General features: G+C 41.2%; 1 protein-coding gene across 13 annotated transcripts in view; it reads right to left on the minus strand.

The window, feature by feature from the left end:
- The window catches only part of ppfibp1b (PPFIA binding protein 1b), a 32,644-nt gene extending 8,636 nt beyond the window's left edge, over positions 1-24,008 (minus strand). For 2 of the 13 annotated variants that reach the window (XM_085165017.1, XM_085165015.1), the window contains exons 1-15: positions 23,837-24,008; positions 18,014-18,095; positions 16,656-16,861; positions 15,768-15,857; positions 14,733-14,846; positions 14,262-14,393; positions 13,405-13,497; positions 10,783-10,875; positions 9,996-10,113; positions 9,853-9,897; positions 7,779-7,840; positions 7,583-7,667; positions 7,107-7,306; positions 6,643-6,740; positions 5,743-5,800 (exon numbers count right to left, since the gene is read on the minus strand). In XM_085165017.1, coding sequence (XP_085021143.1) covers positions 5,743-5,800; positions 6,643-6,740; positions 7,107-7,306; positions 7,583-7,667; positions 7,779-7,840; positions 9,853-9,897; positions 9,996-10,113; positions 10,783-10,875; positions 13,405-13,497; positions 14,262-14,393; positions 14,733-14,846; positions 15,768-15,857; positions 16,656-16,861; positions 18,014-18,077 — 1,458 coding nt within the window. In that variant the 5' untranslated portion in view covers positions 18,078-18,095; positions 23,837-24,008. Of the gene's footprint in view, positions 1-5,742; positions 5,804-6,642; positions 6,741-7,106; positions 7,307-7,582; positions 7,668-7,778; positions 7,841-9,852; positions 9,898-9,995; positions 10,114-10,782; positions 10,876-13,404; positions 13,498-14,261; positions 14,394-14,732; positions 14,847-15,767; positions 15,858-16,655; positions 16,862-18,013; positions 18,096-20,146; positions 23,805-23,836 lie in introns of those variants that run through there. The other 11 variants (XM_085165014.1, XM_085165012.1, XM_085165018.1 and 8 more) reach the window with 11 other exon arrangements.
- Between the last annotated feature and the right edge of the window lie 275 nt (positions 24,009-24,283).

Raw genomic sequence — 24,283 nt, forward strand, 5'->3', positions numbered from 1 at the left:
ACAAAAATATTCAGGAATTAGAAAAAAACATCAAATCACTAGAAGAAGCCTACGCGTCCCACCAAGATCAGGAAACATTGAACAAAATACGCAAAACAAAACTAGAATTAAATGAGATAATTGATAGAAAAACAAAATTCTTAGTACAAAGACTACGCTTACAAAATTATGAACATAGTAATAAATCCGGTAAATTTCTAGCAAACCAGTTAAAAATAAATAAAGAAAAAACAACTATATGTGCTGTTCAAGATTCATCTGGGAACACAATATATGAACCGAAACAAATAAACAACATTTTCAGGGATTTCTATAAAACGTTGTATTCACCACAAATAAACCCATCTAAAAAGGAAATTGATCAATTTTTAGACAACATAACTCTCCCAAAATTATTAGAATCTCAAGCAATGGCACTGGATTCGCCACTGACATCAGGTGAACTCCAGGAAGCCCTGATAAATATGTCCAATAATAAGGCTCCAGGTCCAGACGGCTTTCCTGCAGAATTCTACAAAGAATTCTGGACGATTCTAGCACCAGTTTTTTACAGAACGTTGTTAGAAATCAAAGAAAAGGGCAGACTTCCATCAAATATGAATTCTGCAAACATTAATCTCCTGCTAAAACCAGGCAAAGACCCTGTATATCCCTCAAGCTATCGTCCAATATCCCTTATTAATGTAGACCTCAAAATAATCTGCAAAGCTCTCTCGAAGAGACTAGAGAAAATAACCCCCCTCTTAATTCATCCTGACCAAACTGGTTTCATAAAAGGTAGGCACTCATCAACAAATACACGTAGATTACTTAATTTGATAGACTACTCATACAGTAAAAACCTTGAAACTACAATATTTTCCTTAGATGCAGAAAAAGCGTTTGACAGAGTTAACTGGAAATTTCTATTTGCAACTTTACACAAATTTGGTTTTGGATCTTCTTTCATCAACTGGTTAAAAATATTATATAATTCCCCAACAGCTTGTGTCAGAACAAATGACCAGACATCCTCCAGCTTATGTCTCCTGAGGGGCACCAGGCAGGGATGCCCACTCTCCCCTTCACTGTTTGCAATTTTTATCGAACCACTAGCAGCAGCAATTAGACAGAATTCAGCAATTAAGGGCATAAAATGCAAGAACGTAGAACATAAAATCAGCCTTTATGCTGATGATGTGTTACTCTTTCTCCAAAATTCACAAACCAATATCACTGGGGTGATTGAATTGATAAACTCTTTTGCAAGAATATCAGATTACTCAATTAACTGGTCAAAATCTACAGTCCTTCCTATTAATTGCTGCTTCCATAATTCCTCTTCTACTCCACTGCAATCGGGAAATATAAAATATTTAGGTATTAATATTTCTCCCAAGCTTGCAGATCTAACTAAATTAAACCATACCCCACTTTTAAAGAAAGTAGAAGGTGATCTGGCTAGATGGAAATGTCTACCCATATCACTCATGGGAAGGGTTGCTGCTATAAAAATGATGGTATTACCAAAAATAAATTATTTATTCTCAATGATCCCAACTAAACCGCCGCAAGATTGGTTCAGATCTCTAGATTCATATATGTCCAAATTCCTTTGGAAAAATAAGCCCCCACGTATAAGCTTAAAAACACTACAAAAGACCAAGGATAAAGGAGGATTAGAACTACCTAACTTTCAGCACTACTTCTTAGCCAACAGGCTTCAGTTTATCTCAGGATGGCTAAAACATACCCTCTTAGATGAACCTTGGCTAGATGTAGAACAAGCACTTTGCAATAATCTAGAGATTTCAGATCTACCATTTATCAGCTCAAACATCCAACGACATGAATGCTTCAAAAGCATCAACATCAGCTCTTCTCTGACAGCATGGTGGGAGTTTCTGAAGTTGACAGAGTCTTCATTAATCCCATGCAAACGTACACCTATCTGGAACAACCCTGACATATTACAAAACAATAATATGATAAACTTTTCAGATTGGAATGGTAAAGGAATCAAATATGTAGAACATATACTAGAAGGAACAGAATTTATTTCATTTGACAGACTAGTTACACAATATGGGATCAACAAGAAAAGATTTTTAGAATATCAACAAATTAAATCCATAATAAAAAAGAAATTTAAACTGGGTCAAGTTGAACTACAAACACCACCAAGTGTGGTTCACTTTTTTACTCTTAAAACCCCCAAATTACTATCCAAAATATACAGAATGCTTTCTAAAACAGATGAATCAATATCACTTCCTATTGCAAAATGGGAAGCGGATTTATCAGTTAACTTAGACCAAAACTTCTGGTCTCAGATTTGCTTAAAAACCTTTCATCTAATCAGAAATCCCAGTCTTCAATTGATTCAATACAAAATACTACATAGAGTGCACTATACAGGTCATCGGATGTTCAAGATGGGCTTTGCATCTACCAACAACTGCTCACACTGCCAAACCAATTCACCGGACAATTATATCCACGCTCTTTGGTTCTGTCCACCAGTTCAGAAGTTTTGGCGCGAGATATGTGAAGACTTATCAAAGTGTCTGAAATGTAACATTCCAACTTCCCCCTTAGTGTGTTTGTTGGGCAGCTTAGATAATGTCACTTCAGAAAAGAATATAGCCCATATGGTTTTCACTGCTCTATGCATAGCCAAGAAAACAGTCCTCATGAACTGGAAAAATAAAAACAATCTTAATTCTAACCAATATAGAAATGATCTATTAGATTACATTAGTCTTGATACAGCCTCTGCCACCACATCAGATCAATCGCTCTGGGCTCCTCTGATCAGCTCCATCACCTAGTGGGGGTGGGGGGTCATATTTTGGTCTCGCCTTCACTGTTGTGATTGGTGTGGGGGTAGGGTCAGGCTTGGGGCGTCGGGGGGTTCCCCGGGAGCATCTTCCTTGGGGGGCTCAACCCGGGGTAGCGGTCATGGCCAATTAGGGGCTCTGTTGGCTCTTAGGTGACGGCTTCCTCGTGGCTACGTGCAGCGGGGCTAGGGGAGGGTCTGTGCTGACGGACGGGGATTACTGACCTGGTAGCCTGGCTGCCCCTGGGTGGGTCCGGGACGGGCGTGAGGTTCTGGGGGCGCTCCGGCTCTGGCCTGGGGCCCTGGCCGGGCCTCGGGGGCCTGGGTCCTGGTTGGTGTGTTGCCGGGGTTGTGGGCCGGTGGGTATATGGGGGCCCGCCACTGGCGCAGGGTGCCGCCGGTGCGCCGAGCCAGCTGGGGGGCTCTTCAACTGGTGGGGGGGGGGGTTGTCACATCTTGCAGGGGCTTTCCTCTCTCAGGAACTCTCTCTGCAAGAGGGGGAGATACAGGAGAGGTGGAGGAAGATCTCAGCCTGGGCGTCTATTGTCTTATGTAGTCTGGAAGATGAGTGGATGATGGGGTGGGTGCAGTTTTCTCTGTTGTGGGGTTGAGTGGACTGCCCCGGGCTCTGTGGGGCCGGGCGGCGCCGCTGCGCTGGGCCCCGGTTCGGATGGGCCTGGGCCCCCCTTCCCTGGTGGGTCGCGGAGTATGGGGGTGCCTACTGGGGTCAGCGGGGGAGCTGGCCCCAGGGAGGGGTCACTTGCTCCTCCCTTCCTTCCCTCCCCATCTCCAGCTGCCTCCCTCTTCCCGCTCCACCACAACCACCCACACATGCAGGGCCTTGGAGTGGGGGTGTGTCACCAGGGTGCAGAGGAGGTAACCCCCCCCCCCTCTGTCCCCTTCTGGCTGCCTCTGCCTCAATTTTATCCCGCAACTTAGACATTCACATTACTCACATTCTCATTACACATAAATATAGGATCTTGGGGGTGGGCACGCTACACGGAATCCCAATTACCATCAGGGTGTACACCTCACCCCCGGCGTCGTTGCCCACCTCTCAATTTTAAATACACGTAGACATTGAGGGCTAGCAGGAGGGACTATGCGCTTACCTGCTGCTCTCTGGCAGGTAGCTCCATGCCCTCCTGGGTTTTAAACGCACCTTAGAACACACATACATCAACACTACAATGAGCGGGTGGAGGGAGGTTAGGAGTCTTCTCTCACCCTCGTTCTCTGCTTTCTGCTGGAGCAGGGGGGCTAGGAGGAGGAGTTGGCCGTCCGACTGGGGTCCGGAGTGTGGGGCCTCCCTGCTGCTGCGGAGTCGGGGCGGTCTGCTTCTCCCCACTGCAGGGAAAAGGGTAACACAACCTGGGTCTGGGTGCAGTTCCCCCCTCCAGGGGCAAGGGTACCTAGACCCGGTTCGTAGAGTACGCTTGGGGAGTGTGATTGTGTGTACAGCGTCTCTTTATGTCTGTCTCCACGTTGGTTGAGTGTGGAGTAAGTGCATATGAGAGCATGAGGGTGGGAATGGATGTTTGTATCTGTGTGTGCCTGTATGTCTGTGTCTGTATGTCAGGTTGGGTATCAGATGCCACCTCTCTGAGGACAGCTCAGGCCCTCCAAGGTTTGGAGGCCTATCTCCCCCCACCACTTCCCCTGCCGGGGGCGGACTCCCTCAGACGTCGGTGCGTTGGTGGTTCTTTGTGTCCGGGGGTGGGCGTCCGGGTACACACCGGCTCACTCCTTGGCGGCTGCTTATCGGGGCCTGGAGCCTGGGGCTCGCTTGGGCCACTTCGGAGGTGGGGTGCCCCCAGGCCTCTCGGCCTGGGGCTCGGTCACTCAGGCACAGCTGGCTGCCGGCGGAGCTCACGGGCACGTCACTGCAGCCCCCCCTGGCTTCTGCTCCGTGGCTGCTGGGTGACCCCTCATCTGGGACTCTCCTCAGCTCTTTCTGGGACAGTGGCGCGGCTGCCCCTCTGTTGGTCTTCCTTGGTCTCTTGTGTTCTGGGGGCCTCTGGATGTCTGGGGTTTTGATCTCCTCCATACCTGCTTCATGCCCTGGAGGACGGGGCAGTGGCCCCCCACACCCTCTAGCAGATCATTACATGAGGGAACCTTTTAAGAAAACAAGCGCGTCCATGCTCACAGGTGTACACACGGGTGATCACACACACAAACTACACCCTTTTTGGCTCCTACCTCAATGCACACTGTGCTGTCGATCTTACGTGCTGCACAATAATGTTTAATATTTAGTATTTACTGTCATATTCCCATATATCATTGTGATGTGGTTTATTGTATTACTCTCGTTTTCTTCTGCTTGTTTTCTTTTTTCTTTCTCAACAGGTGATCCAGGTGATCGATATATGTATTTTTTTTTTTTTTTTTTTTTTTTTCTTCTGCTTATTCTGTTGGTTTTTGTTTTTTGCCCTTCTCCCCCGTCCCTCTTCTCAACTGTTTTTCTTCCCCTCTTTCTTTCTCCCTTTTCTTTCCCCCAGTCAAGTCTGTCCCGTATTCAGCAAGTGAAAATAAAATAAAGAATAAAAGGTGAATCAAATGGACCATTACGGCAAAGCTGGGATGGTCAATTTGGTAAAGAAAATCCGTTGGGCATCTTTCTTCGCCTTTAGACAATAATTCTGATGGCAAAAGAACCAAACGGGACAGGCAAAAAAAAAAAAAAAAAAAAAAAAAAAAAAAAAAAAAAGAGAGTACAAAAACATTGCTTGTATACAGATTCTGTACTTCCATATACTAAATGCCAGAAAAACTAAAATGAAAGACAATTCAAATGTGAAAGAAAAAAAATGGGTAAGGCTGGAAAAAGCAGTTTGAGGTAAATTAATGCGAAAAAAAAAATCACAATAGACAAAAATCAGTCTTCAGTTTTTAGCCAACGTCATTTCTGCCCATACCTGCTCAGTTTTACTCCCATCCAGGTGATCCTGAGTCACAGTCTTTGTGTTCTCTTGACTGCTGAAAGCACAACGCAAATCACTTTAAACATTATACTTCACTTAGCAGTGCGAGTCTACAGGACATTATTAACCACACGTAGATACTTCCCGACACACCATCTGCAGGAAATGGACAAAACATGTGTCAGCCTGCTCACGAGGACTACAGCAGCATCTGTCAAGTGAATGGTTTAGTCGATCCTAATATGTTACGTCTTTATATTTCCGTACTAACAAGCATGCAAACATGCATTCACAATAAAATGAAATAAAAAATACTAAGGAGATGACCAATCCTTAACAATAATCACACTCCTTTCTCCTTCCTTGAATGCACAATACCATGCCTTATACTTATTAAATGCTCCATTGTGTTCATTTTGCAGTGGAGTGTGACAGGAAATTAGATGAGAACAAGCACTCAGTGACACGTCAAACACGTGGTGCAACGCCACATGGACTGCCCCGGATAATTTAAACATATACGTGCATTAAACAGCATGCTTCACCGCTCTTACCACAATTTAGTGTAAATTTACACTTTATTTATAGCGTAAATTGCAGTGAGAGCTTCCAATACTCTGAGATTTTAATGTGAAAATATGTAATTCCTGGCAAGTTACAGCATTTTAATATAAATACAAGACACATGCAGGCAGAATGAGCACTATTTCACAGTGTTCGTCAGTGAAGAATATGAAAGAGATTCCACTAGGATTCGTGGTTTGCCATGTTTGGATTTGCTGTTTGTTTGGTTCTTTGGCGTCTAGTGTTCTCCGGTTATTTGTTTTTTAATTTGTAAATTAAAAATATTGTTAAAAGAAAAACAAAGTCATGTATAACACATAAAATCTTTACCTTTCTGCATCTGCCGGTTCAGATTCTGACATTCTCTCTGGATCAGACGGGCTGGGTGAAGGCGAGGGCTCTTCACTTAGTCCACTGGGGCTTTCCATCTGAGTCAGAAAGACAAAAGAAAATTTAAATGCATTAAAACTGTGACTTAAAAACTCTACAGAGTCCCTGAGAACAGTCTAAATCTGCATACAGAGATCTGACAAAAGACGTTATTCAACTAATTGGTTGTCCAGCTCTTCAACACTCATTTCCAAAGGAGTGAAATTAATGTGAAGTTTTTGTGAGAGTGTTTTACTGAGCACTTTAGAGTTTAATGATATGTGAAGTCGCTCCAGGGGAGGAAAAAGAGTAAAAGCAAAATTAAAAATATCTCATGTTCTCTGCTATTTAAATAGTGATACCATGGGTGCCAGTTTAGCTTAGTGGGTGAACAGGCAACCGCATGCCACGTGACTGAGACGCACCGACCAAGTTTGAGACCGACCCGTGGCCCTTTGCTGCATCTCCTCTCCCTCTCCACAAACCTCATCTGGGCTTTTCCCTCTCAGTTGTTCAGCATCCGTGCCTTCTTGTTTTTCTGACTCCACAGACGGAGGGCTAGCTGGGACTGTGGCCCATCCATCACCAGAACTCTCAACGTGCTCATTATCATTTGTCTTTGTTTCTGTAATGGACCAAAATATAAAATCAAATTATTTAACACATGATCCTGTTCACAAGATGTAGGAAGTAGCTCAAAAGTTTTCGCACACAAAACTATACAAACAACAAGGGGAAAAGGCAAGCAACCCAGGGATAGCTGAAGGGTCTGTGTGGCAGCTAAAGCTTAAAATGAATTATTATAGCACATCATTAATGTCAGTTTTTAAATGCTGTGAATCAAATTTTATGTAAATTTGTCAAAATACTTAAATTTTTAGATTGTAAGTCTGAGTCTAACCTTTCTTTCCCTGCACGGACATCACCATGTCTTGTACTTTCTTGTACCGCAGCAGTGACTGTTTCAGTTCTTCAATTTTACGATCCTGCAAAGGAAAAGGTAATGAAAAAGAAAAATGAGGTCAGTTTATCCCCCCCGGAGCAGCTTTGGGTAGCTGGGATGTGATACACGGTGAATCCTAGTTGGTCACATGTACCTTTTCTTCATTTGCTGCCATCAAAGACTCCACTGCCTTCTTCATCCTCTGGACTTCCACATCTAGAGAGGAGAGAAAAAGATTACTGAAAGAGTTCCTGGTGTGAAGTTTGAGGGTGTTAAAATGTGAGGATATGTAAAATTTAACATACAGGATGCAACATTACAGGCTGTCAGTCCAGCAACATCACGGCCACACTGCTTTTTAGAAACCAAACGTACACACAGTGTTGGTGTGAGCGGGTGTTTTACATGTTAACCTTTGCTCAAACATTTCCACTTTTCAACACACTGACACACACTCTGATAGCGGTCCCTTTCAGTACTTGTGTATTTTGGCATACCTCAGCCTTTTCTACCAGTTTCCCTTCTTTCTTCACAGCCACCCTTTCACTGAGAACAACAGATGGATGAACAGAACTTTTTTTGTCCTCCACTTGTTCAGTTTCCTAATTTTTTTACACTGCAAATTATGCTTATATCTCTCAAACTGTTATTGTTGGCAGTAGGGATGCACCGATACCGATACTGGTATCGGGGCCGATACTGTAAAGTGTGTGTGTACTCATACTCGTAAAAGTTAACCGATACCATGAACCGATACCAACTTATTTCATTAATCAGAGGGTGGCTTGTCATTTCTGTTGTAGTTTTTTAGATTGGCCACTAGGGGTCCAATTATTATTTTATTTATTATTTATTTTATAATTTTTTATATTTTATTATTTATTTAATAATAATTATTTTGTTTGTTTGTTTACAATATGGACACTCTGCAATAATTTAAAAGTTTATTTTATTCGCAAACCTAATTTGTATTTATTTTATTCCAAACAGAAGTGTTTATTTATTATTCTGAAAGCTCGAGACAGTGCCAATAGTTCAGTGATATTTTGTAAAATTACAAAGTGGAGACTGCAATAATTTAACAGAAGTGCTTATTTTTCACTTGAAATTTTTTTGTGGTCATTTTTATTAAGATTTTATTTTTTATCGGCAGGGAATATAATAAAACCTGTCTTCCAATTAATTGTATTTGTGTGTGTGGTAGAAGTATCGTTTTTTGTACTCTGTATCGGCAAGTACTCAGATCCAAGTATCGGTATCGTATCGGTTTGAAAAAATTGGTATCGTTGCATCCCCAGTTGGCAGTGAAACAAAAGGCCAAAACTTTGAGATAAATCTACTCAAGGATGACTACAAACAAAGAAAATCCTTCTTCTGGAGTGAACCTGATAGAAAAGCTGCAGAATGACCTCAAGAAACTCATTTATACTGAAACATTTTGAGAATCTGGCTGAGCAGAAGCAGTCCTAAGGATAAACTGTCTGTTAAACATTAAACTGGTCTGGTCTACAGCTACAAATGTTTATTCAAGGTTACTTCTACCCAAGAAAAGTTTGACTAGTTATTAAACTCGGGGGCCTCGCTTATTTTTCCTCACCTGCACTGTAAATGTTTAAAAGGTATGCTCAAGACATGAAGGAAGCTTGTGTTTTTGCTTTAGTCAATAGGATTCTTAAAATGGACACTTGTAATTTGTACTTCAATATAGAGAATCATGGAGAGTGCGTGTGCTGTGCATGAAAAATGAAACTGTTCTATACAGATGAATGTAGAGTATAGTATATATAACTGATGGGAAAGTGGACATTTATTAAGACAGCTGTACATGAAAGAAACTGAAAAGCACAACAGCAGGACAGGTTAGCAGGGTGCGCACACACGCACACACAGGTTGCTGGTGAAGAGAGGTAGGTGATTAACGTTGGAAGACATGAGTCAGAAGGTGGAGTAAGCAGTCTGAAGGGTCACAACAAACAGTTCATTCTTCATTCCTGCTAACAACACAAAGCAAACTGTTCTTGTTGCTGTTGTAGCCGGGCATTAAAAACTCAGTGACAGGATTCGTGCCATTAAAAAAAAAAGTTGAGATGTGGCGCGCTGTGGTCGGGTACTAGCACTGGAACTGGTTATAATGGACAAGCAGAGTTCAGATGGCTCATGCTCGTTCATGCAAATAGGGGTGGAGGTGAGTGCAATAATAAAATCACGGACATAAAAACCCCCCTTACGTTTTTCTTTCAGCCTCTTTCTAAGAGTTTCATCTGGATGAGAGACTAAACAGGACAAGAAATTATAAAGTAAAAACTTGCTCCAAATAAACATCAGGAATGCTGATCTTCAGCGAGGCGTGTGATCTGTCTGGTTTCCCCACCTCTGTCTGTGGGCTCTGCACCGTTCAAGCCGATGGCCTTGAAGCCCGTCTCGTCCTGCAGTCTCCTCATCTCTCCGTCTTTGCCCTCCAGCTGCCGCCTCAGTATGGATAGCTCCTCCTGTTCACCAGGGGACAACAGTGAGAAGATTTTGCCACTTCCCCCACTCCCAGTCCAAACAAACCAAAACACAGGGGTTCACGACATGGCACACAGGCTGCAGGAGGGTAACAAGTATGAGGAGGGTGATAAACACTGATCTCTGGAAGTGTTTGGATATTATTAAATATGCAAGCCATTTCTAAAAAGAAAACACCAACATGTTTAAATGACCAAAGCAGGAGTCAAGCACAGAGACATATCTTGTACATGTTATAATAGAGTGGATTAAAAAAAGAAGAAAAAGGAAATGAGTGGGACAATTGTAGCGAGGGATAGGAAAGAAGAACTCTGCCAACTCTCAACAAAAGCCCAGCATTAAAGCATACTTGTGGTTTAAAAATTAGCATTTGCTAAAATTGGTGCCTAGTAAATGCAGACTTAAGGAAGTGGTGTTTCTGATTGCACTTGACTTAACCATGCATTATAGCAAAATGCAGTGATGCGTGGTCAAGTAAATTATTTGCAAAAATACATACATTTTTGAGCGTGAAAACAGAATCTAACCAGATTTAATCGTTTTATGCCTCAAAAATTAAAAAGAAGAAGAAGAAGAAGAGGTGCCAAAGGGAGAGGTCAAAAAACCATAATCATACAGCAAGCACAACAGTCATCCTGGGAAAAGCCGACCTTCATCGCCTGGAGTTTGTGCTCTTTCCTCTGTTTCTCATACTGCATCTGGCCCATTTTGATTTTCAGGCTAGAAAGCTTGGCCATTAGTGACTAGCAGTAAAGAGACAAGCCACGGAAAGAAGAAGAAAACAGAAATGGGAAGGAGAGAAGATAAAAAGAGATCAAGAAATGTTGAATATCTAAATTTCCAGGAAAATGACCACTAAAGCAGATTAAAAGTAGGCACCGCAACAAACAACAAAACCCCCAAAGCTACACGCAGTTACTACATGCAGTTCAAGAAGCATACGATAGAAAACATCCAAAGCAATCATCTGGAAAATTCTAGTAAGCAGAGTCCCTCCTTCACCTTTTCTAACGTCAGCATATAAAAGGGTGGTGGCAGTCTGATAGTCAGCTGGCCTTCACCTAGTTTAGTTTAGCTTTTTGTGTTCTTGGTTAACTTCTCTTTTCAAACTGTAAAACAAACAATTTTCTTGCCTGTGTTGTAACAATTAAGGGTCCATTTGATATTTGAACTCGTTTCCTTTTGCAACCAAAACCTAAATTCACAGCATTCAAACAGCCATGAGAATCTCTGAATGAGAAGGAAAAAAAATCCTAAATAACACGAAAAAATCTTAGATGTTGTTAATGGAATTGGATTAAGAGGCAAAAGGGTGACAAACTCTTTGGGACCAGGAGAGAGGAAAAAAACATGGTGGTTAGTAACCCCCCAGCCTCTGACTGACCACCTTCAAAGCAATTGCATCAGTTACCTGGCAGAAGGCAATTTGACTCAAAATAACTGAAGTCCTTCTCAGACAATTTGGTAAAGGTTTGTCAATATGTCATCTAATTCATAACACCAGAGTCACTGTTCCAGTGAGTGCAAATCATCTATGATGAGCCTTTTTGCAATAGAGGACTCAAGTCAGTGGTTGCATTGTGGTTATATCCCACATAAAAAGGAAGGCTGCTGAGCACCAGTGTCATTTTGAAGAAGCTGAATCACCATCCTGCAGCAGTGTGGCACCATTTGTGGAGAAACTTTGAAATTTCTGTTTCAAATTTATGATGTTCTGGCTGGACCCTGAATATAAATACATTTTTTTGATGTAAAATTCTGTGTACGTAGACAGCAACAGATTGGCCACATATGTCAACAGATTTGCAATTTTTGCAGATTAATCACAAACACATTGCAAGTACAAAAAAATTCCAAAAAGTTAGAACTCCTATGGACTTTCTGTCCATAGGAGGTGTAGAAGTGGCGGAAGCTTTTCGTTTCAGTGGTCTCAGAATCTCCTCTCTGCTTTTCAAAGATGATGTGATTAAGCTGGCTTTATCAGATGATGGCCTCCAGCTCACACTAGAGCAGTTTGGAGCAGAGTGTGAAGCAGTGGGAATGAGAATCAGCACTTCCAAATCTGAGGCCATTGTCCTCAGGCGGAAAAGGGTGGAATGCCCACTCTGGGTCAGGGATGAATTCCTGCCCCAAGTTGAGGAGTTTAAGTATCTCGGGGTCTTGTTCATGAGGGAGGAGAGAATTGAGTGGGAGATCGAAAGATAGATTGGTGCTCTGGGTGCAGTGACGCGGATGCTGTGCGGGTCCATTGTTGTGAAGAGAGAGCTGAGCGTGAATGTAAAGCTCTCAATTTACCGGTCGGTGTACGTCCCATCTATGGTCACGAGCTTTGGGTAGTGACTGAAAGAACGAGATCGCAGATACAAGGGGCAGAAAAATGCGCTTTTACTGAGTGGCTGGCCTCTTCTTAGAGATAAGGTGAGGAGTTCAGCCATCCGGGAGACACTTAGATTAGAGCCGCTGCTCCTCCATGTTGAAAGGAGCCAGTTGAGGTGGCTTGGGCATCTGACTAGGATCTCTCCTGGGCGCTTCCTGGGTGAGACATCTGCCACCTTGAGGAGGTCCCAGGGCAGATGCAGGATATGCTGGAGACATATCTCTCAGCTGGCCTGGGAACACCTTGGTATTTCCCTGAAAAAGCTGGAGGAGTTAGCCAGGGAGAGGGAGGTCTGGGCTTCTCTGCTTAAGCTGCTGCTCCAATAGTGTAACAGAGCCCCGGATAAACGAAAGAAAACATAGATGGATGGATGAATAGATTGCATTCAGTTTCCCCCCTCCCCTTCAGATTTTACACAGCATCGGAACTTTTTAGGAATTAGGGTTGTAAATGCCAACTCAACCCCATTTCAATTTAAAACCGACACTGTATTATCACCATTTTGATCCATCAAATCCGCTCTGCAAATACCAGCTGACTGAGTGATCACAGTCCTCGTCCACATCTGCAAAGGAACCATTTCCAAGGCAACAAGATCCCAAGCTCATTGCATAGTTGCAAAAATTCTGGCTGTGCTGTGGTCTCAAACCACTGTTTTCCCTACTGTGACTACAGCATAATACTATACAAATAGCAGCTGAAATGGTTGCATGAATAACTTTATCCAGGTAACAAGAGATGTACAGATATTATATTTTTTTAAAGGGCATAAAAGAACATTTCAGCTGTTAAGTATTGACTTTAAACAGAATGGTGGATTTTGGCTGTTTAAAAAAGGGTAAAACTAGTCCTTAAGATACATACACAGCCAGTAAAGGGCTCTGGGATGACTCACCTTAGTGGATTTAAGTTTCTTTTCATACTGTAGTTTTTCAGTCTCCAGTTCAGTCAGTCTGTACCGCAGCTCATTAATTTCGAGAATCAAATCCTGACAAAAGAAACAAAGAACAGGTCACACCTTAAATACTGAAGGATAATTCCCCCCCCCCCCCCGCACACACACACATTTTTTTTGTCCTCTAGATAAAAATTTAACTCTAAGATTCCAAAATGAAATTTAAGTGAATAATTTTAACATCTCATTAACTGCTCCCATCTTGCAAATGTGACTTGTATCAGCAAAAAGTTCTATAAAGTGACTACAAATGCATTTGAAAGCAGCAAATCAGTGCTTCCAAGCAGCAGCAGTGACAAAATGAGGGGAAGCTGCCTGTAGAAAAGAAGTGATTTATGTGCTGTGAGGCGGAACACGGACAGCAGCTTTTTGTTCCAGCGGGGTGGAAGAGATGGCCGCGCTGCTACAACAAGACCATGACGTGTTTGAAAGCTTTCCAGACATTCTGCTCGGTCTATCTGGGAAGCAGAGAGCTTCCCATCTCTAGTAAACAAATGACTGACAACATCTTTATAAAAATCTTGTCTAATAAAGTAACAAAAAAAAATTCCAATTAATATTACAATAATGTGGGTATACCTTCAATTGCTAGTTTAGCAAATACTAACAAGGAATAAAAATGACTTTGAGACTGATAATAAGACGGGATCCTCTCTCCCCGAGGTTTAGGACAAAATAAATGAGTGTTTCATTATTGTTGAGCCTGTGTGTGTCTGTGTGTCTGTGTGTGTGCGTGTGTCTGTGTGCGTTAAGTGAGATAGAAAAGAAACATTCAGAAACAAAGAGGATTAGTTCACCTCGCTGTCCCTAAATCCGTCATCAAAGTCAAGCCTCTCTTTTTTCATACTGTTGAGTTTCAGCTTAAGGTTGGACACTTCAGACATAAGCTCAAGCTTCTGAGTCTCCAGAGTAGTTCTACACAGAAGCTCCTGTAATAACAAACAAATAATCTGTGTAAACAACACTGGTAGTACAGGAATTATTGTGTAAAGGTGGAGACACAAAAAGTCATTTGCAAAACCTCAATGAGTAACAGTTTTAACAAGACGCCCCTGTTACATCCACTTATAAACTTAGCACAGCAGTGCACACAGTAGATGTTTACTTGACAGGAGGGTGTGAACTCAGCTCTTCCAGTTGAGAGTCAGCACCACCCAAACACATCTGCACCATATGTCCATTTGCAACTTTCACTACTGGGGGGCTTTGGTTTGGGAACAGCCTTCCCGTCCTCAGAGTGTAAGACAAACACACAAACACACACAGACCTGTTGCAGCATCTCCTCTGTGGCGTTGAGCTTCTCCCTGTGCTCATCCAAACACAAGTCCAGATCCCGAATCTTCTCCCCCTGAGCCTCAACCTGGTCTGTCAGTACACTCACCTGCATGAACACAAGGTAACACATTTTTAGAAAGGACAGCAAAGCCTGATATTAAACAAACCAAGGGCCAAGTTATTAAAGAACATGACGAGCCAAAGTTATCAGTTCCACTCTTTGTACTATTATAGATTTTTAAGAGTTTCAAGTCAGAAGAGAAATCTCTCTTAGTGCGTCAGGGGTGGCGGCAGCTGTAGAATCATGCAATCAACACATACAGATACCCTGCTCCTAAAAACAGTGAGGGAGAGAACTAAACAAATCTGATCACAGTTCAAGTGCAATAAATCTTTTGCATGTGGGGCAGAAACACGAGCAAGCTTTGAAACCTCCAGTTAGGTTTTACAATGTTTCAGTTCCTTTCCAGATCCTGGAGAGTCCACCTGTAGCTACCCATAAATTATACAAACACTGTCTAATAATTACATTAGTAACCATTTGCCACCCCAGGGAAATTCATTAAAAATCAACAAACAAAAATGAATTCAATAATAAAGCATTATGTGAACTATTATTCAGAAATTCGCAGTTTCTTGACGTTTTCAGAGCTGCAGCAGATTTATTGAGTTTATTAAGGACGTCAGGCTGTGCTCCATTTTCACCTTTTAACTCTGCGTTGGTTTAAGTACTAGGAGTATTTTCTTAAGTAAAACAATATTTATCAGTAAGTGTTTTTTGTGTGTCAAACTCCTGACCTAATTTTTAGAGCTTCAAGCATTCTTTCAATGCTTGATGTTGCTAGGTTACAAAAATGGTTTTCTCCCCTGCCATTGTTTACAGTGTTGATAACGCAAGTCCTGCCCCTTCTTGTTTTTGACTGGTCGATGAGAGGGAGAAGTAACATCGATGAGCTTCACAGGACTTTTACAGAAAATAGACGGTGGAGGAGATGGTAAAATTATGGAATTACTGCTAGGCAGGTACCTGAAGCACAAGAGACTCCTTATCACTCTCTAGTCGTGAAAGCCTCTCCTGGTAGTGGTCACCTCCACCCAATGAAATGTGTCCGTTAGACTGGGGAGAGAAAAATAAATTATTAGAAGAACTCTTTAATGTCTACTAATGTTCTCAGCTGAAATTCTTCACATCAAAGTGCCTGAGCAGCTACACCACTTCACCCTGCACAAATAAAACCTTAGATGGTTGAAATGGAGAGCTCACATTCAGACTGCTGTACACAGAGTGGGTTACAGCATTACACAAAAACTCTCACTGGCCTGCAGCCAGTCACTGCCCTGATTCACAAGAAGTCTGTGCGTTTCTTGCTGCACATCAACTGTGACACCAACACAGCTAATCCTTCTTGGATTCCATGGGAACCCAGCAGAGCAGGACAATTGTTCTGCGTTTTCGCTTAGCAAACAAGCCATTTGTGGACTTGGATACAAGACTGTTTGCCCACACTGTTCTGTATTAATACAGCTTTAATTTGGCACAGGCAACAATCAGAATCAAACCAGCTGTGCTACAGTTTGTTTGAAGGACTTCATGCCCAGCCATCACAGGAGAAACTCCTTCCATGATTTTTTGATTTATTATTAGTCCTTTATTTATCCAGGTAAAAAAATCTCATTGAGATTAAAAATCTAATTTCCAAGAGAGATCTAGCAAGATTACACAACTTGCACCGATTTCAAAAACAGAAAATGCAACACGAGCGCTACAACGGTTTACCCTGAGGCTACACTTTTCTGGATGGCAGAAGAGCAAAAAGTGGTCTGTTTGCTTTAATTTCTAAAGACCTGCTAATAAACTTTATCTCTTTCCATGAATCCAACTGATATTTCTAACATCTACAAGTAAGGGTCTTACCATGTGACCGTGGAGCCACTCAACAAGGCTGTCAGCTGTGGAGTCGGGGATCTGGCATCGTAGACTCTCCCTTTCCTCAGAGTCCATCAACTCTAGGACACTTCTTAGGTCTTCCAAAAGGTGAAGCGCTCGCAAACTACCCATAAAAGGTGACGTAGGCGACTGGCAGTCAAACAAACCATTGGAGTAGTCTATAGCTTTGGAACCTGAGACAAAAGAATCACAACAGGAATAAATATGAGGATAAAATTAGTCCAGAGACAGACTGCAGTGTCATCTTATGCTGCATGTGATGTTTGTTGACAAGCTTTAGTGAGTAAAAGAAAAAGCGTATGTTAAAAAAAAAGTGTATTTCATAAAGGTTGGAACATGTTTACCACTGTGTTGCATCACCTCTTTTTCTAGCAACATTTTAAGCCTTCTGATGAGGACACAAAAGGCTGGCAAAGTCACAAATGTTCCATCCTTACAACAGGTTTGCCTCTCCTTTCTGGACCCTTCTTATAGACCTTTGCTACTTTAATTAAAGTAGAATCTGGTTTGGCATAATCTTGCTAACATAATCAAAGATCTTAAAGACATTGTCTGGATGGCAGAATACATTACAATTAAGCTGCAGCATCAATAGCACCTTTACAGATTTGCATGTTACCCATGTCACAAGCACTAATACACCTCGTCACATCAATACTGATTGATCAGACTAAAGAACTTCTTTTTCTCTCGACTTTTCACCAGTTCATGTCAAATGATGTCATGCCAAGTCATTTGTTTTTTATATATATATATATATATTATATATATATATATATATACACACACACACACACACACACACAAGCATTGTAACATTACTCTGAACAGGTGAACAGACATCTGGGCATAGACCCACTGAGGGGGGAAGGGATATGGAGAGAAATGTAATGCATATAGGTGACTGAATGAGATTTACATAGGTAAAAAAAAAAGAAGGGACGACCCCCCCCCCCAAAAAAAAAAAAATGATGCTATGAGATTGACCTTCACTTGGATTCTTTTATTGCTAAAGACTGATAAATACATGGGGTGGGGCATTAACTTTTCCCAGCTTTTAAAAGGGGTAGAAAAAGTTTAAGAACCACTGGTTTAGAGTTACACAGACTCAAAGTGCAAAGAATAAAGGCTAGATGGAGCACAAGATATCACATGACAGCTTGAATGTCAGCTGTGCAACAAGCCATAACAAGACACCAGATAAGGGCTTATCAATGTTGACTCAACCTGGAAGACCTGCAGAGACTTTGTTGCTTTAGGCTTTCACGAGTACTAAAAGTCATGGTAAAATATTGCGCTGATGCTTTTTAACGGGAGAGGTTTACCTGCTATAATTCCATCCATCTGCTCAAGAGCAGCAGCCAACATGTCGCTGGCATCAGACATCATCTTCAGTCACTGACAAACCTATAAAGACCAATAAAACCAGTTTAAAGGGTTAGCCCCGAAACACAGTAAATGTTTTAAAACTATTTTTTAAACTACAGTTCAGTTCACATTTCAACTTACAGGCTACAGATTTTTTATTTTTTCAAACATGCCTGCTCATGAACATAAAATAAACTTTTATTGTTATGTATTTCCAGTTCACTCTTGAACAGGATGATTATTTTTAATGTTCCAGCTTTAACCAGTCATACATTTTTAAAAACTTCTTTGAGCCACAATAAACAAAACGAAACAAAATAAAATTTCCTGATTAGCAGAGGCAAATCAAAATTGTTAGAGACCCAGTTGGGAATAATGATTACAAATTTTGACGTATGGATGGCAGCAAAGTGGCAGAAACCTAGCGCACCGTGGTGCTGTAAGATAAAAATTGTGTTTTGCTAAGAATTTTGATTTTGATCTGATGTTATGCATATTTTGATATGCCAGTTGTTTCTGTCACAGCTAACCACATTCATTTTTCACAACTTAAAAAAAAAAAATATATATATATATATATTTTTTAAACTGCAGCCAAATCACTTTTACACACGTTGTGTTATGAGGAGGCGGCTAAATCTGATAACACACTGCCTGCTTGGATCAAGGCCTTTTAAAAAGTAATTTTGTGTATCATTAAACATTAATTCAGCTGCAATACTGTTGGGTTTCTTTGAGCCATGAATTTCGAGTCTTTAACAGCTGGTAAAACACCATAATTCTGAGTAGGGTTTGACTGTATAAAAATAAGTCAGTTTTTGCATGGTTATATGATAGCAAGGCATCTCTGGCAGCTTAAAAAACAAAACAAAAAACAAACAAAATCAGGTGCTTTGTTGAGTTCCTTTAACTTCCTGTTCTTTAACTCTGTGCTGAAGAGTTCTCATGTATATTTTCTAAAACTAATGAATGCCACACATAATATTAAATTAAACCAATATCTAAAACACTATTCTGAATGTCCTATCAACAGGACAGTGGGAACTTTGTTTGGATTGAAATAAAGATGCATTTCCGTGTCCCAGTCTTGGAGATTTGCCCAAACAACACAGCAGTCGCTTTCTCTTCTGATGTTCGAAAGACCCTGCTGTATATTTGTACATGTTTAAGCATGCAAATAGAGATGTTCATGTGCACACAAACATCCACTGACACCTCTTCTTTATTCAGCTACCTTCAATCCTGGGAGTGCCCAGCACTGGGACGTTCCACCAGTTTCAGACTTTATGGAAACCACCCACAGACTGAGCACTGTTATTTAAGCATTTCTGTGGTCACAGTTTCCATTATGTGTAAAAGAAGCATGTACTAAAACACAAGACTCGACACAACACACAGCAGACTGAGAGGAGATGAGCACCCAGCATGCCACTGGTCCACAGTAAAGTGCTGGGTGGTTTCCAACAGTAAAATCCTGAATGTGTGTAAAAATGCTTCTCTCAGTAACAACAGTAGCTGCTTACTACACATTTTGCAAAAGACCTGACATTTAGAAAAGGCGGGGCAGAATTCGAGCATTTTACAATGTTTCCATGGAAGGACGAGGGCTGGTATACAAATATTTCTGCACATATATCCATAAATATTTCATGCCTGTGTGTGTAGACACCCCGAAAAATCAATTGCAACCCATTAGAAACCCTGCAAGGGATGACCTTTGAATGGTTGTCAGCTAAAATCTAAACTAAACTGACTAATTGATTAATTATACAAATCATGCTAGTTTATATAAGAATTTGGTTTGCTAATAAGCAGCACGAATTCAAAAGTCAATATAATTTAGAAGCTAGAACTAAGAAATAGTTGACATAATATCAGCTACAGTAGTGTGCAGGGGTACTAATGTACATTTTTTACTTTTTTTAATTTTAATTACACTCTCTTGTTAACACAATTATAACATCAGAGCCATCTTTGGATCCTTGGTTAACATCCTTGCAAGCTTTGATTCGGCTGCTGTTCACAGTATACTGCTCAGTGCATGGTTAAGCTGCTCAATTAACACTTTGACAAAGTTGGATTTCACTCACTTTGCTTTTGCAGGCAGAAAAGCAGTTTAGAAGTTAGTAAATTAGAACAGCTTTTCAATATTTTAGTCATTACAAACAGAAAAGTAAAATCTCAGATGTTAAGAGTCTGCTGATAATGTGAATGCTGTTAGCATCGTGATGTGAAACCGGAAACAATGGGACAACATCTGCCCATATCTACTGCCAGTGCTGAGTGCTCCCTTAACAGTTTCTGACGCTTGAATCCTCATCTCAGGGATATGATAACCAACAAAGGACTGGGTGGATTGATGAACATCTATCCTTCAGCTGATGCCAGTTTACAAAGAGCCAATAAAAATTACCTGCAAACTAGTGGTAAAAAAAAAAAAAAAAAGAATTAAAAACAATTTAAAAATAAAGTTATTGTCTAATCTGACTGTTTGTGTACTGCAGCAGCTTGGTTCGCTCTTTGAGCTTGTTTTTATGAAGTTCTCTGGGCTAAAGCAAATATAGATGAAATTATTTTATGATACGGAAATGTTTACCTGGCTGCTGGTCTGCTGTTTGATTCCAGGCTCATTACAGATTTATGGGCATGTGTGCTATTGGTGAGGTTTGTGCAACTTGAGAAAAGAAAAAGGACATCCTGCCAGCACTGCTTGAAATGCATAAACTACAAACAGATTGAGGGAAGGCTTTTATTGTGGCGATATCTCAGCATTTCACAGCAGCCAGCACAGAGTTTGGATCATGATGAGACAAAACTGGAATCCAGACCTGCAGGGCATCCCCTTCAAAAGCCTGAGTCAGCTTTTCTATCACATCAGAAAAGCAAATATGGGTTAGCACATGGCCTTTAGCAAACATACTTCAAACAGCAGCTCAAGACCAGACATGCTGCTCTGAAGCCTGCTAATAAGTGCAAACAGCCTTCTGAGCACTTCCACAGCTTCATCCTGGATGTAGGATGGACACAGCAAAAAGAATTCCTAATTACAGGGACATGCACTCTTTCCTCAAGTCCCAGGAAGCCTCCATGTTGCTTTAGTTATGTGTAAACATAAGATGGTTGTCTAGAAACCAGCCAAGGTAACAGTCTGTGCCCTTTTTTTTTTTTTTTAAGGGTCTGGAACAAGTGATTGTTTTGAATTACAAAACAAGTGTTCATTAAATGTCATAATTTTCCACATTTGAAAGAGACCGGTACATATTATATATGACAAACTGTAACAAAGCACTTTTACTTTATGATGCATGTAAAGCATCTGTCCAAGACTGCCATCAAAGGAGACATCTCAAAATTCCCAATGAGCAAGCATCGCTCTCAAACAGAGTCCCTCTGTCTGCCTGTCTATAAGCACCACTTACACCAGCCATAAGACAAAACAGAGAGCTCTATTGTTCATCATACTGGTTTGTTTTGACTGAGCTGCATAAGCACACAAAGGCTGGGAGGGAGGGAAAAAAAAACGGCATTGCAATGCTACAGTTGACACCTGCCTGCATACTCTTTTTAGTCTCAAAAGTAAACTGAAAGAACATGCAAAAGCAGCTTTTCCCCTTGGTGAAATCAGCCATGTAATTCACAGAGACATGCAGAGAACAATGAATACAGGAGGGAGAGTGGCCCACTATAATTGCTTTTCAAATCCTGCAGCTCAGGTCCCTTTAGGCAACATAACCCTACTTCACTGGGTGCTCCCCTAAGAGCTCCAGTACTTGTGGTATAGAAAGAAAATAAAGAGTGTATCTTAATTCCTGAGTTACACGTGACCAGCGAACTATGCTTCAGCACATGTGGCAGCAGCACACAACAAAACACAAGCCTCTGGCTCATTTTCTTTCACAGATAGTTGCATGTGCCTGTAAAAACTGATAGCAGTCTGTACTGAGATGAAAAGCTGTCATGTTAGAAAAGACTAGAAAAGACAAACCAGGCCAAAATCACACCACAGTTTGTTTTACTTAGTCTGTTTTTATCCAAGTTACGTGGCAATTTCCGTGGACATGACAGCGTAGGCCCACATAATAACACTTTATATGTTTTGACTCATGCAGGCCTTGACTCATTCTTCACCTTTACGCAGTTTTTCTATGACAAAAGCCAAACTCCTTTTCTACCACAGACAGAAAACAGTATATTTAGCACAAAATAAGGAATCAACTCACTGCTTTTCATTTAGAAATCAGAAGAGTATCTAAGATATTTATCATATACAAGAGGCCAAAAAATACCTATATTCCCAATGTTTTTCCTGATTAAAAGTGGGCTTTTATTGAGGTTACTTTACTTAGCCATAAGCAGTAAACTCCTGTGCCTGCAGGGATTTGGTGTATGTGTGGACACATCTAGAGTATTCATCAGATACCTGCAGGAATAACCTGCAACTATTTCCAACATGGCTGAATACCTGGATGCCTATCTTTACTTTTATACCTCCCGGCAAGAGGTTTGAAAAGTGGACAGGGAATTTTCTCTCTAACTTTAGACTGGCTGGAAATAAAATCATGAAAAACCTTAATGGTATTCAAGCAATTAGTGATGTAGCAATGTAAACACAGCTTCCAAAAGGAAAAGTTTTTAAGTAATGTAGTTTTTAAGATGAAGTGTTTCATGTGAGAAGGGCTTCCAAGAGCTTTTCCTGCCTGCATGTATGTGCACAGTCGTGGCAGAAGTTCATTTGTGTTGGATGGAATCACACATTCTTTTCATATTACTCACAAATGCACAACTTGTGTCTTAACTTGACTAAGAAGTCCTTCATCTTCATGCACATGCAATGAAATGCAACACTGAATAATATACACGCCATACAGAAGATTGGTTATGCTGCTGCAAACAACAGTAGGCTTGTTTTTTGGGGAATTTTTCTTAATATAAACTCCTTGCATTTCCTTTTTTGGCTGCAATGCGGTGAAGACAGGAAGATGCTGAAAAGTGACCCCTGGGAGTGTGTGAATAACAAAGAGCAAAGACATAAACTGCTTACAATTAGCATTAAAAAGGGGATTAAGTTAGTAAATCAATGAATTCAAGGAAAAGCTCCCAAAATTACTGTTGGCAACATCTGGTTTCCAGACAAGTGTGCTGCTTTCAAGAGCTTTTTTTAAGAAACAAAAAGGCCAAACTATAACACAACAACTGATTAAGTTCCACATCTCTTAGAGGAACTCCAGAAAGTCTACTTCACATTCGGGGGCAGTTCACGATCACTACTAAAGCTAAATCCCACTAATTCAGCACCTAGGGCAAGGCAAATGAAGCCAAATGAATGTTACTTTAGAAACCGATAAAAACACAGAGGGGGAAAGAGGGTAAGAGCAGCCTCAGGCGATGGAAAACAATGGCACAGTGCAGAGATTAGATATGTGGCAGGTCATAAACAGACTTCTTCCAGTTAGCTTCTGTTACATATTTAACGTAAAGCTGAAACATTAACGTTTTGTCTACAGTCGGGTATTTAGGACACTTTGCGTCATTCGTTTCTTACAGTGTTAACGAGTCAGTTTTCACTAATACGAGTCAGATTTCACTAACCAGACAAAACCTAACAGCTCAGGGACCTGCTGGTTATAAAAAGTTAGAAAAGTGACCATAAAACGGTCGCTTTGTGAGACATGCGCGCGCATCTGCGCGAGCCTCAACTGCGGCAGCTTGTTCGGACTAAACGGTAACTTTAGCAGACTACAACAATAAATCACAGCTGTAGCCTCAAGACGGACGCGTACCCAAACTCTTCTCGAAGAATTTCAGCGCTTCCGTAGTTTCGTCTTCTCGTTTTTTCTGAGAAAAATCCACAAAAGTTGTGTTCTGAACTTCTCCGTGCCCACCAGTACGACCCTGCCGTCCGTGCACATCGCTACGCCATGATGTCGAAGTGACAGGGTCGCTGGAAAACTTTGCCTGTCATGGCTGAAAAATCCCACCCCTGCTACAGGCTTGGATTGGCCTGGAATTTAAATGGGAGTCCTGGTGCGTTCACTGTAACGTGCCTAACATAGGAGCTGTGAGTTTTCTGCGGGAGATTCAGTCATCTCCGGTACGGGAAATGATTCAGAGAAACCAGAAACTGTTTGAAAAACAACAACAAACAAAACAAACATTTTTATTGTCATCTTGATGTAGGAATAGTCACAACCAACAGCTTTCACACACAGCGGTCCGTCGAGCTAAGT

Source organism: Neolamprologus multifasciatus, chromosome 7 (genome assembly GCF_963576455.1).
Source record: "Neolamprologus multifasciatus chromosome 7, fNeoMul1.2, whole genome shotgun sequence".
Classification (NCBI taxonomy): Eukaryota; Metazoa; Chordata; class Actinopteri; order Cichliformes; family Cichlidae; genus Neolamprologus; species Neolamprologus multifasciatus.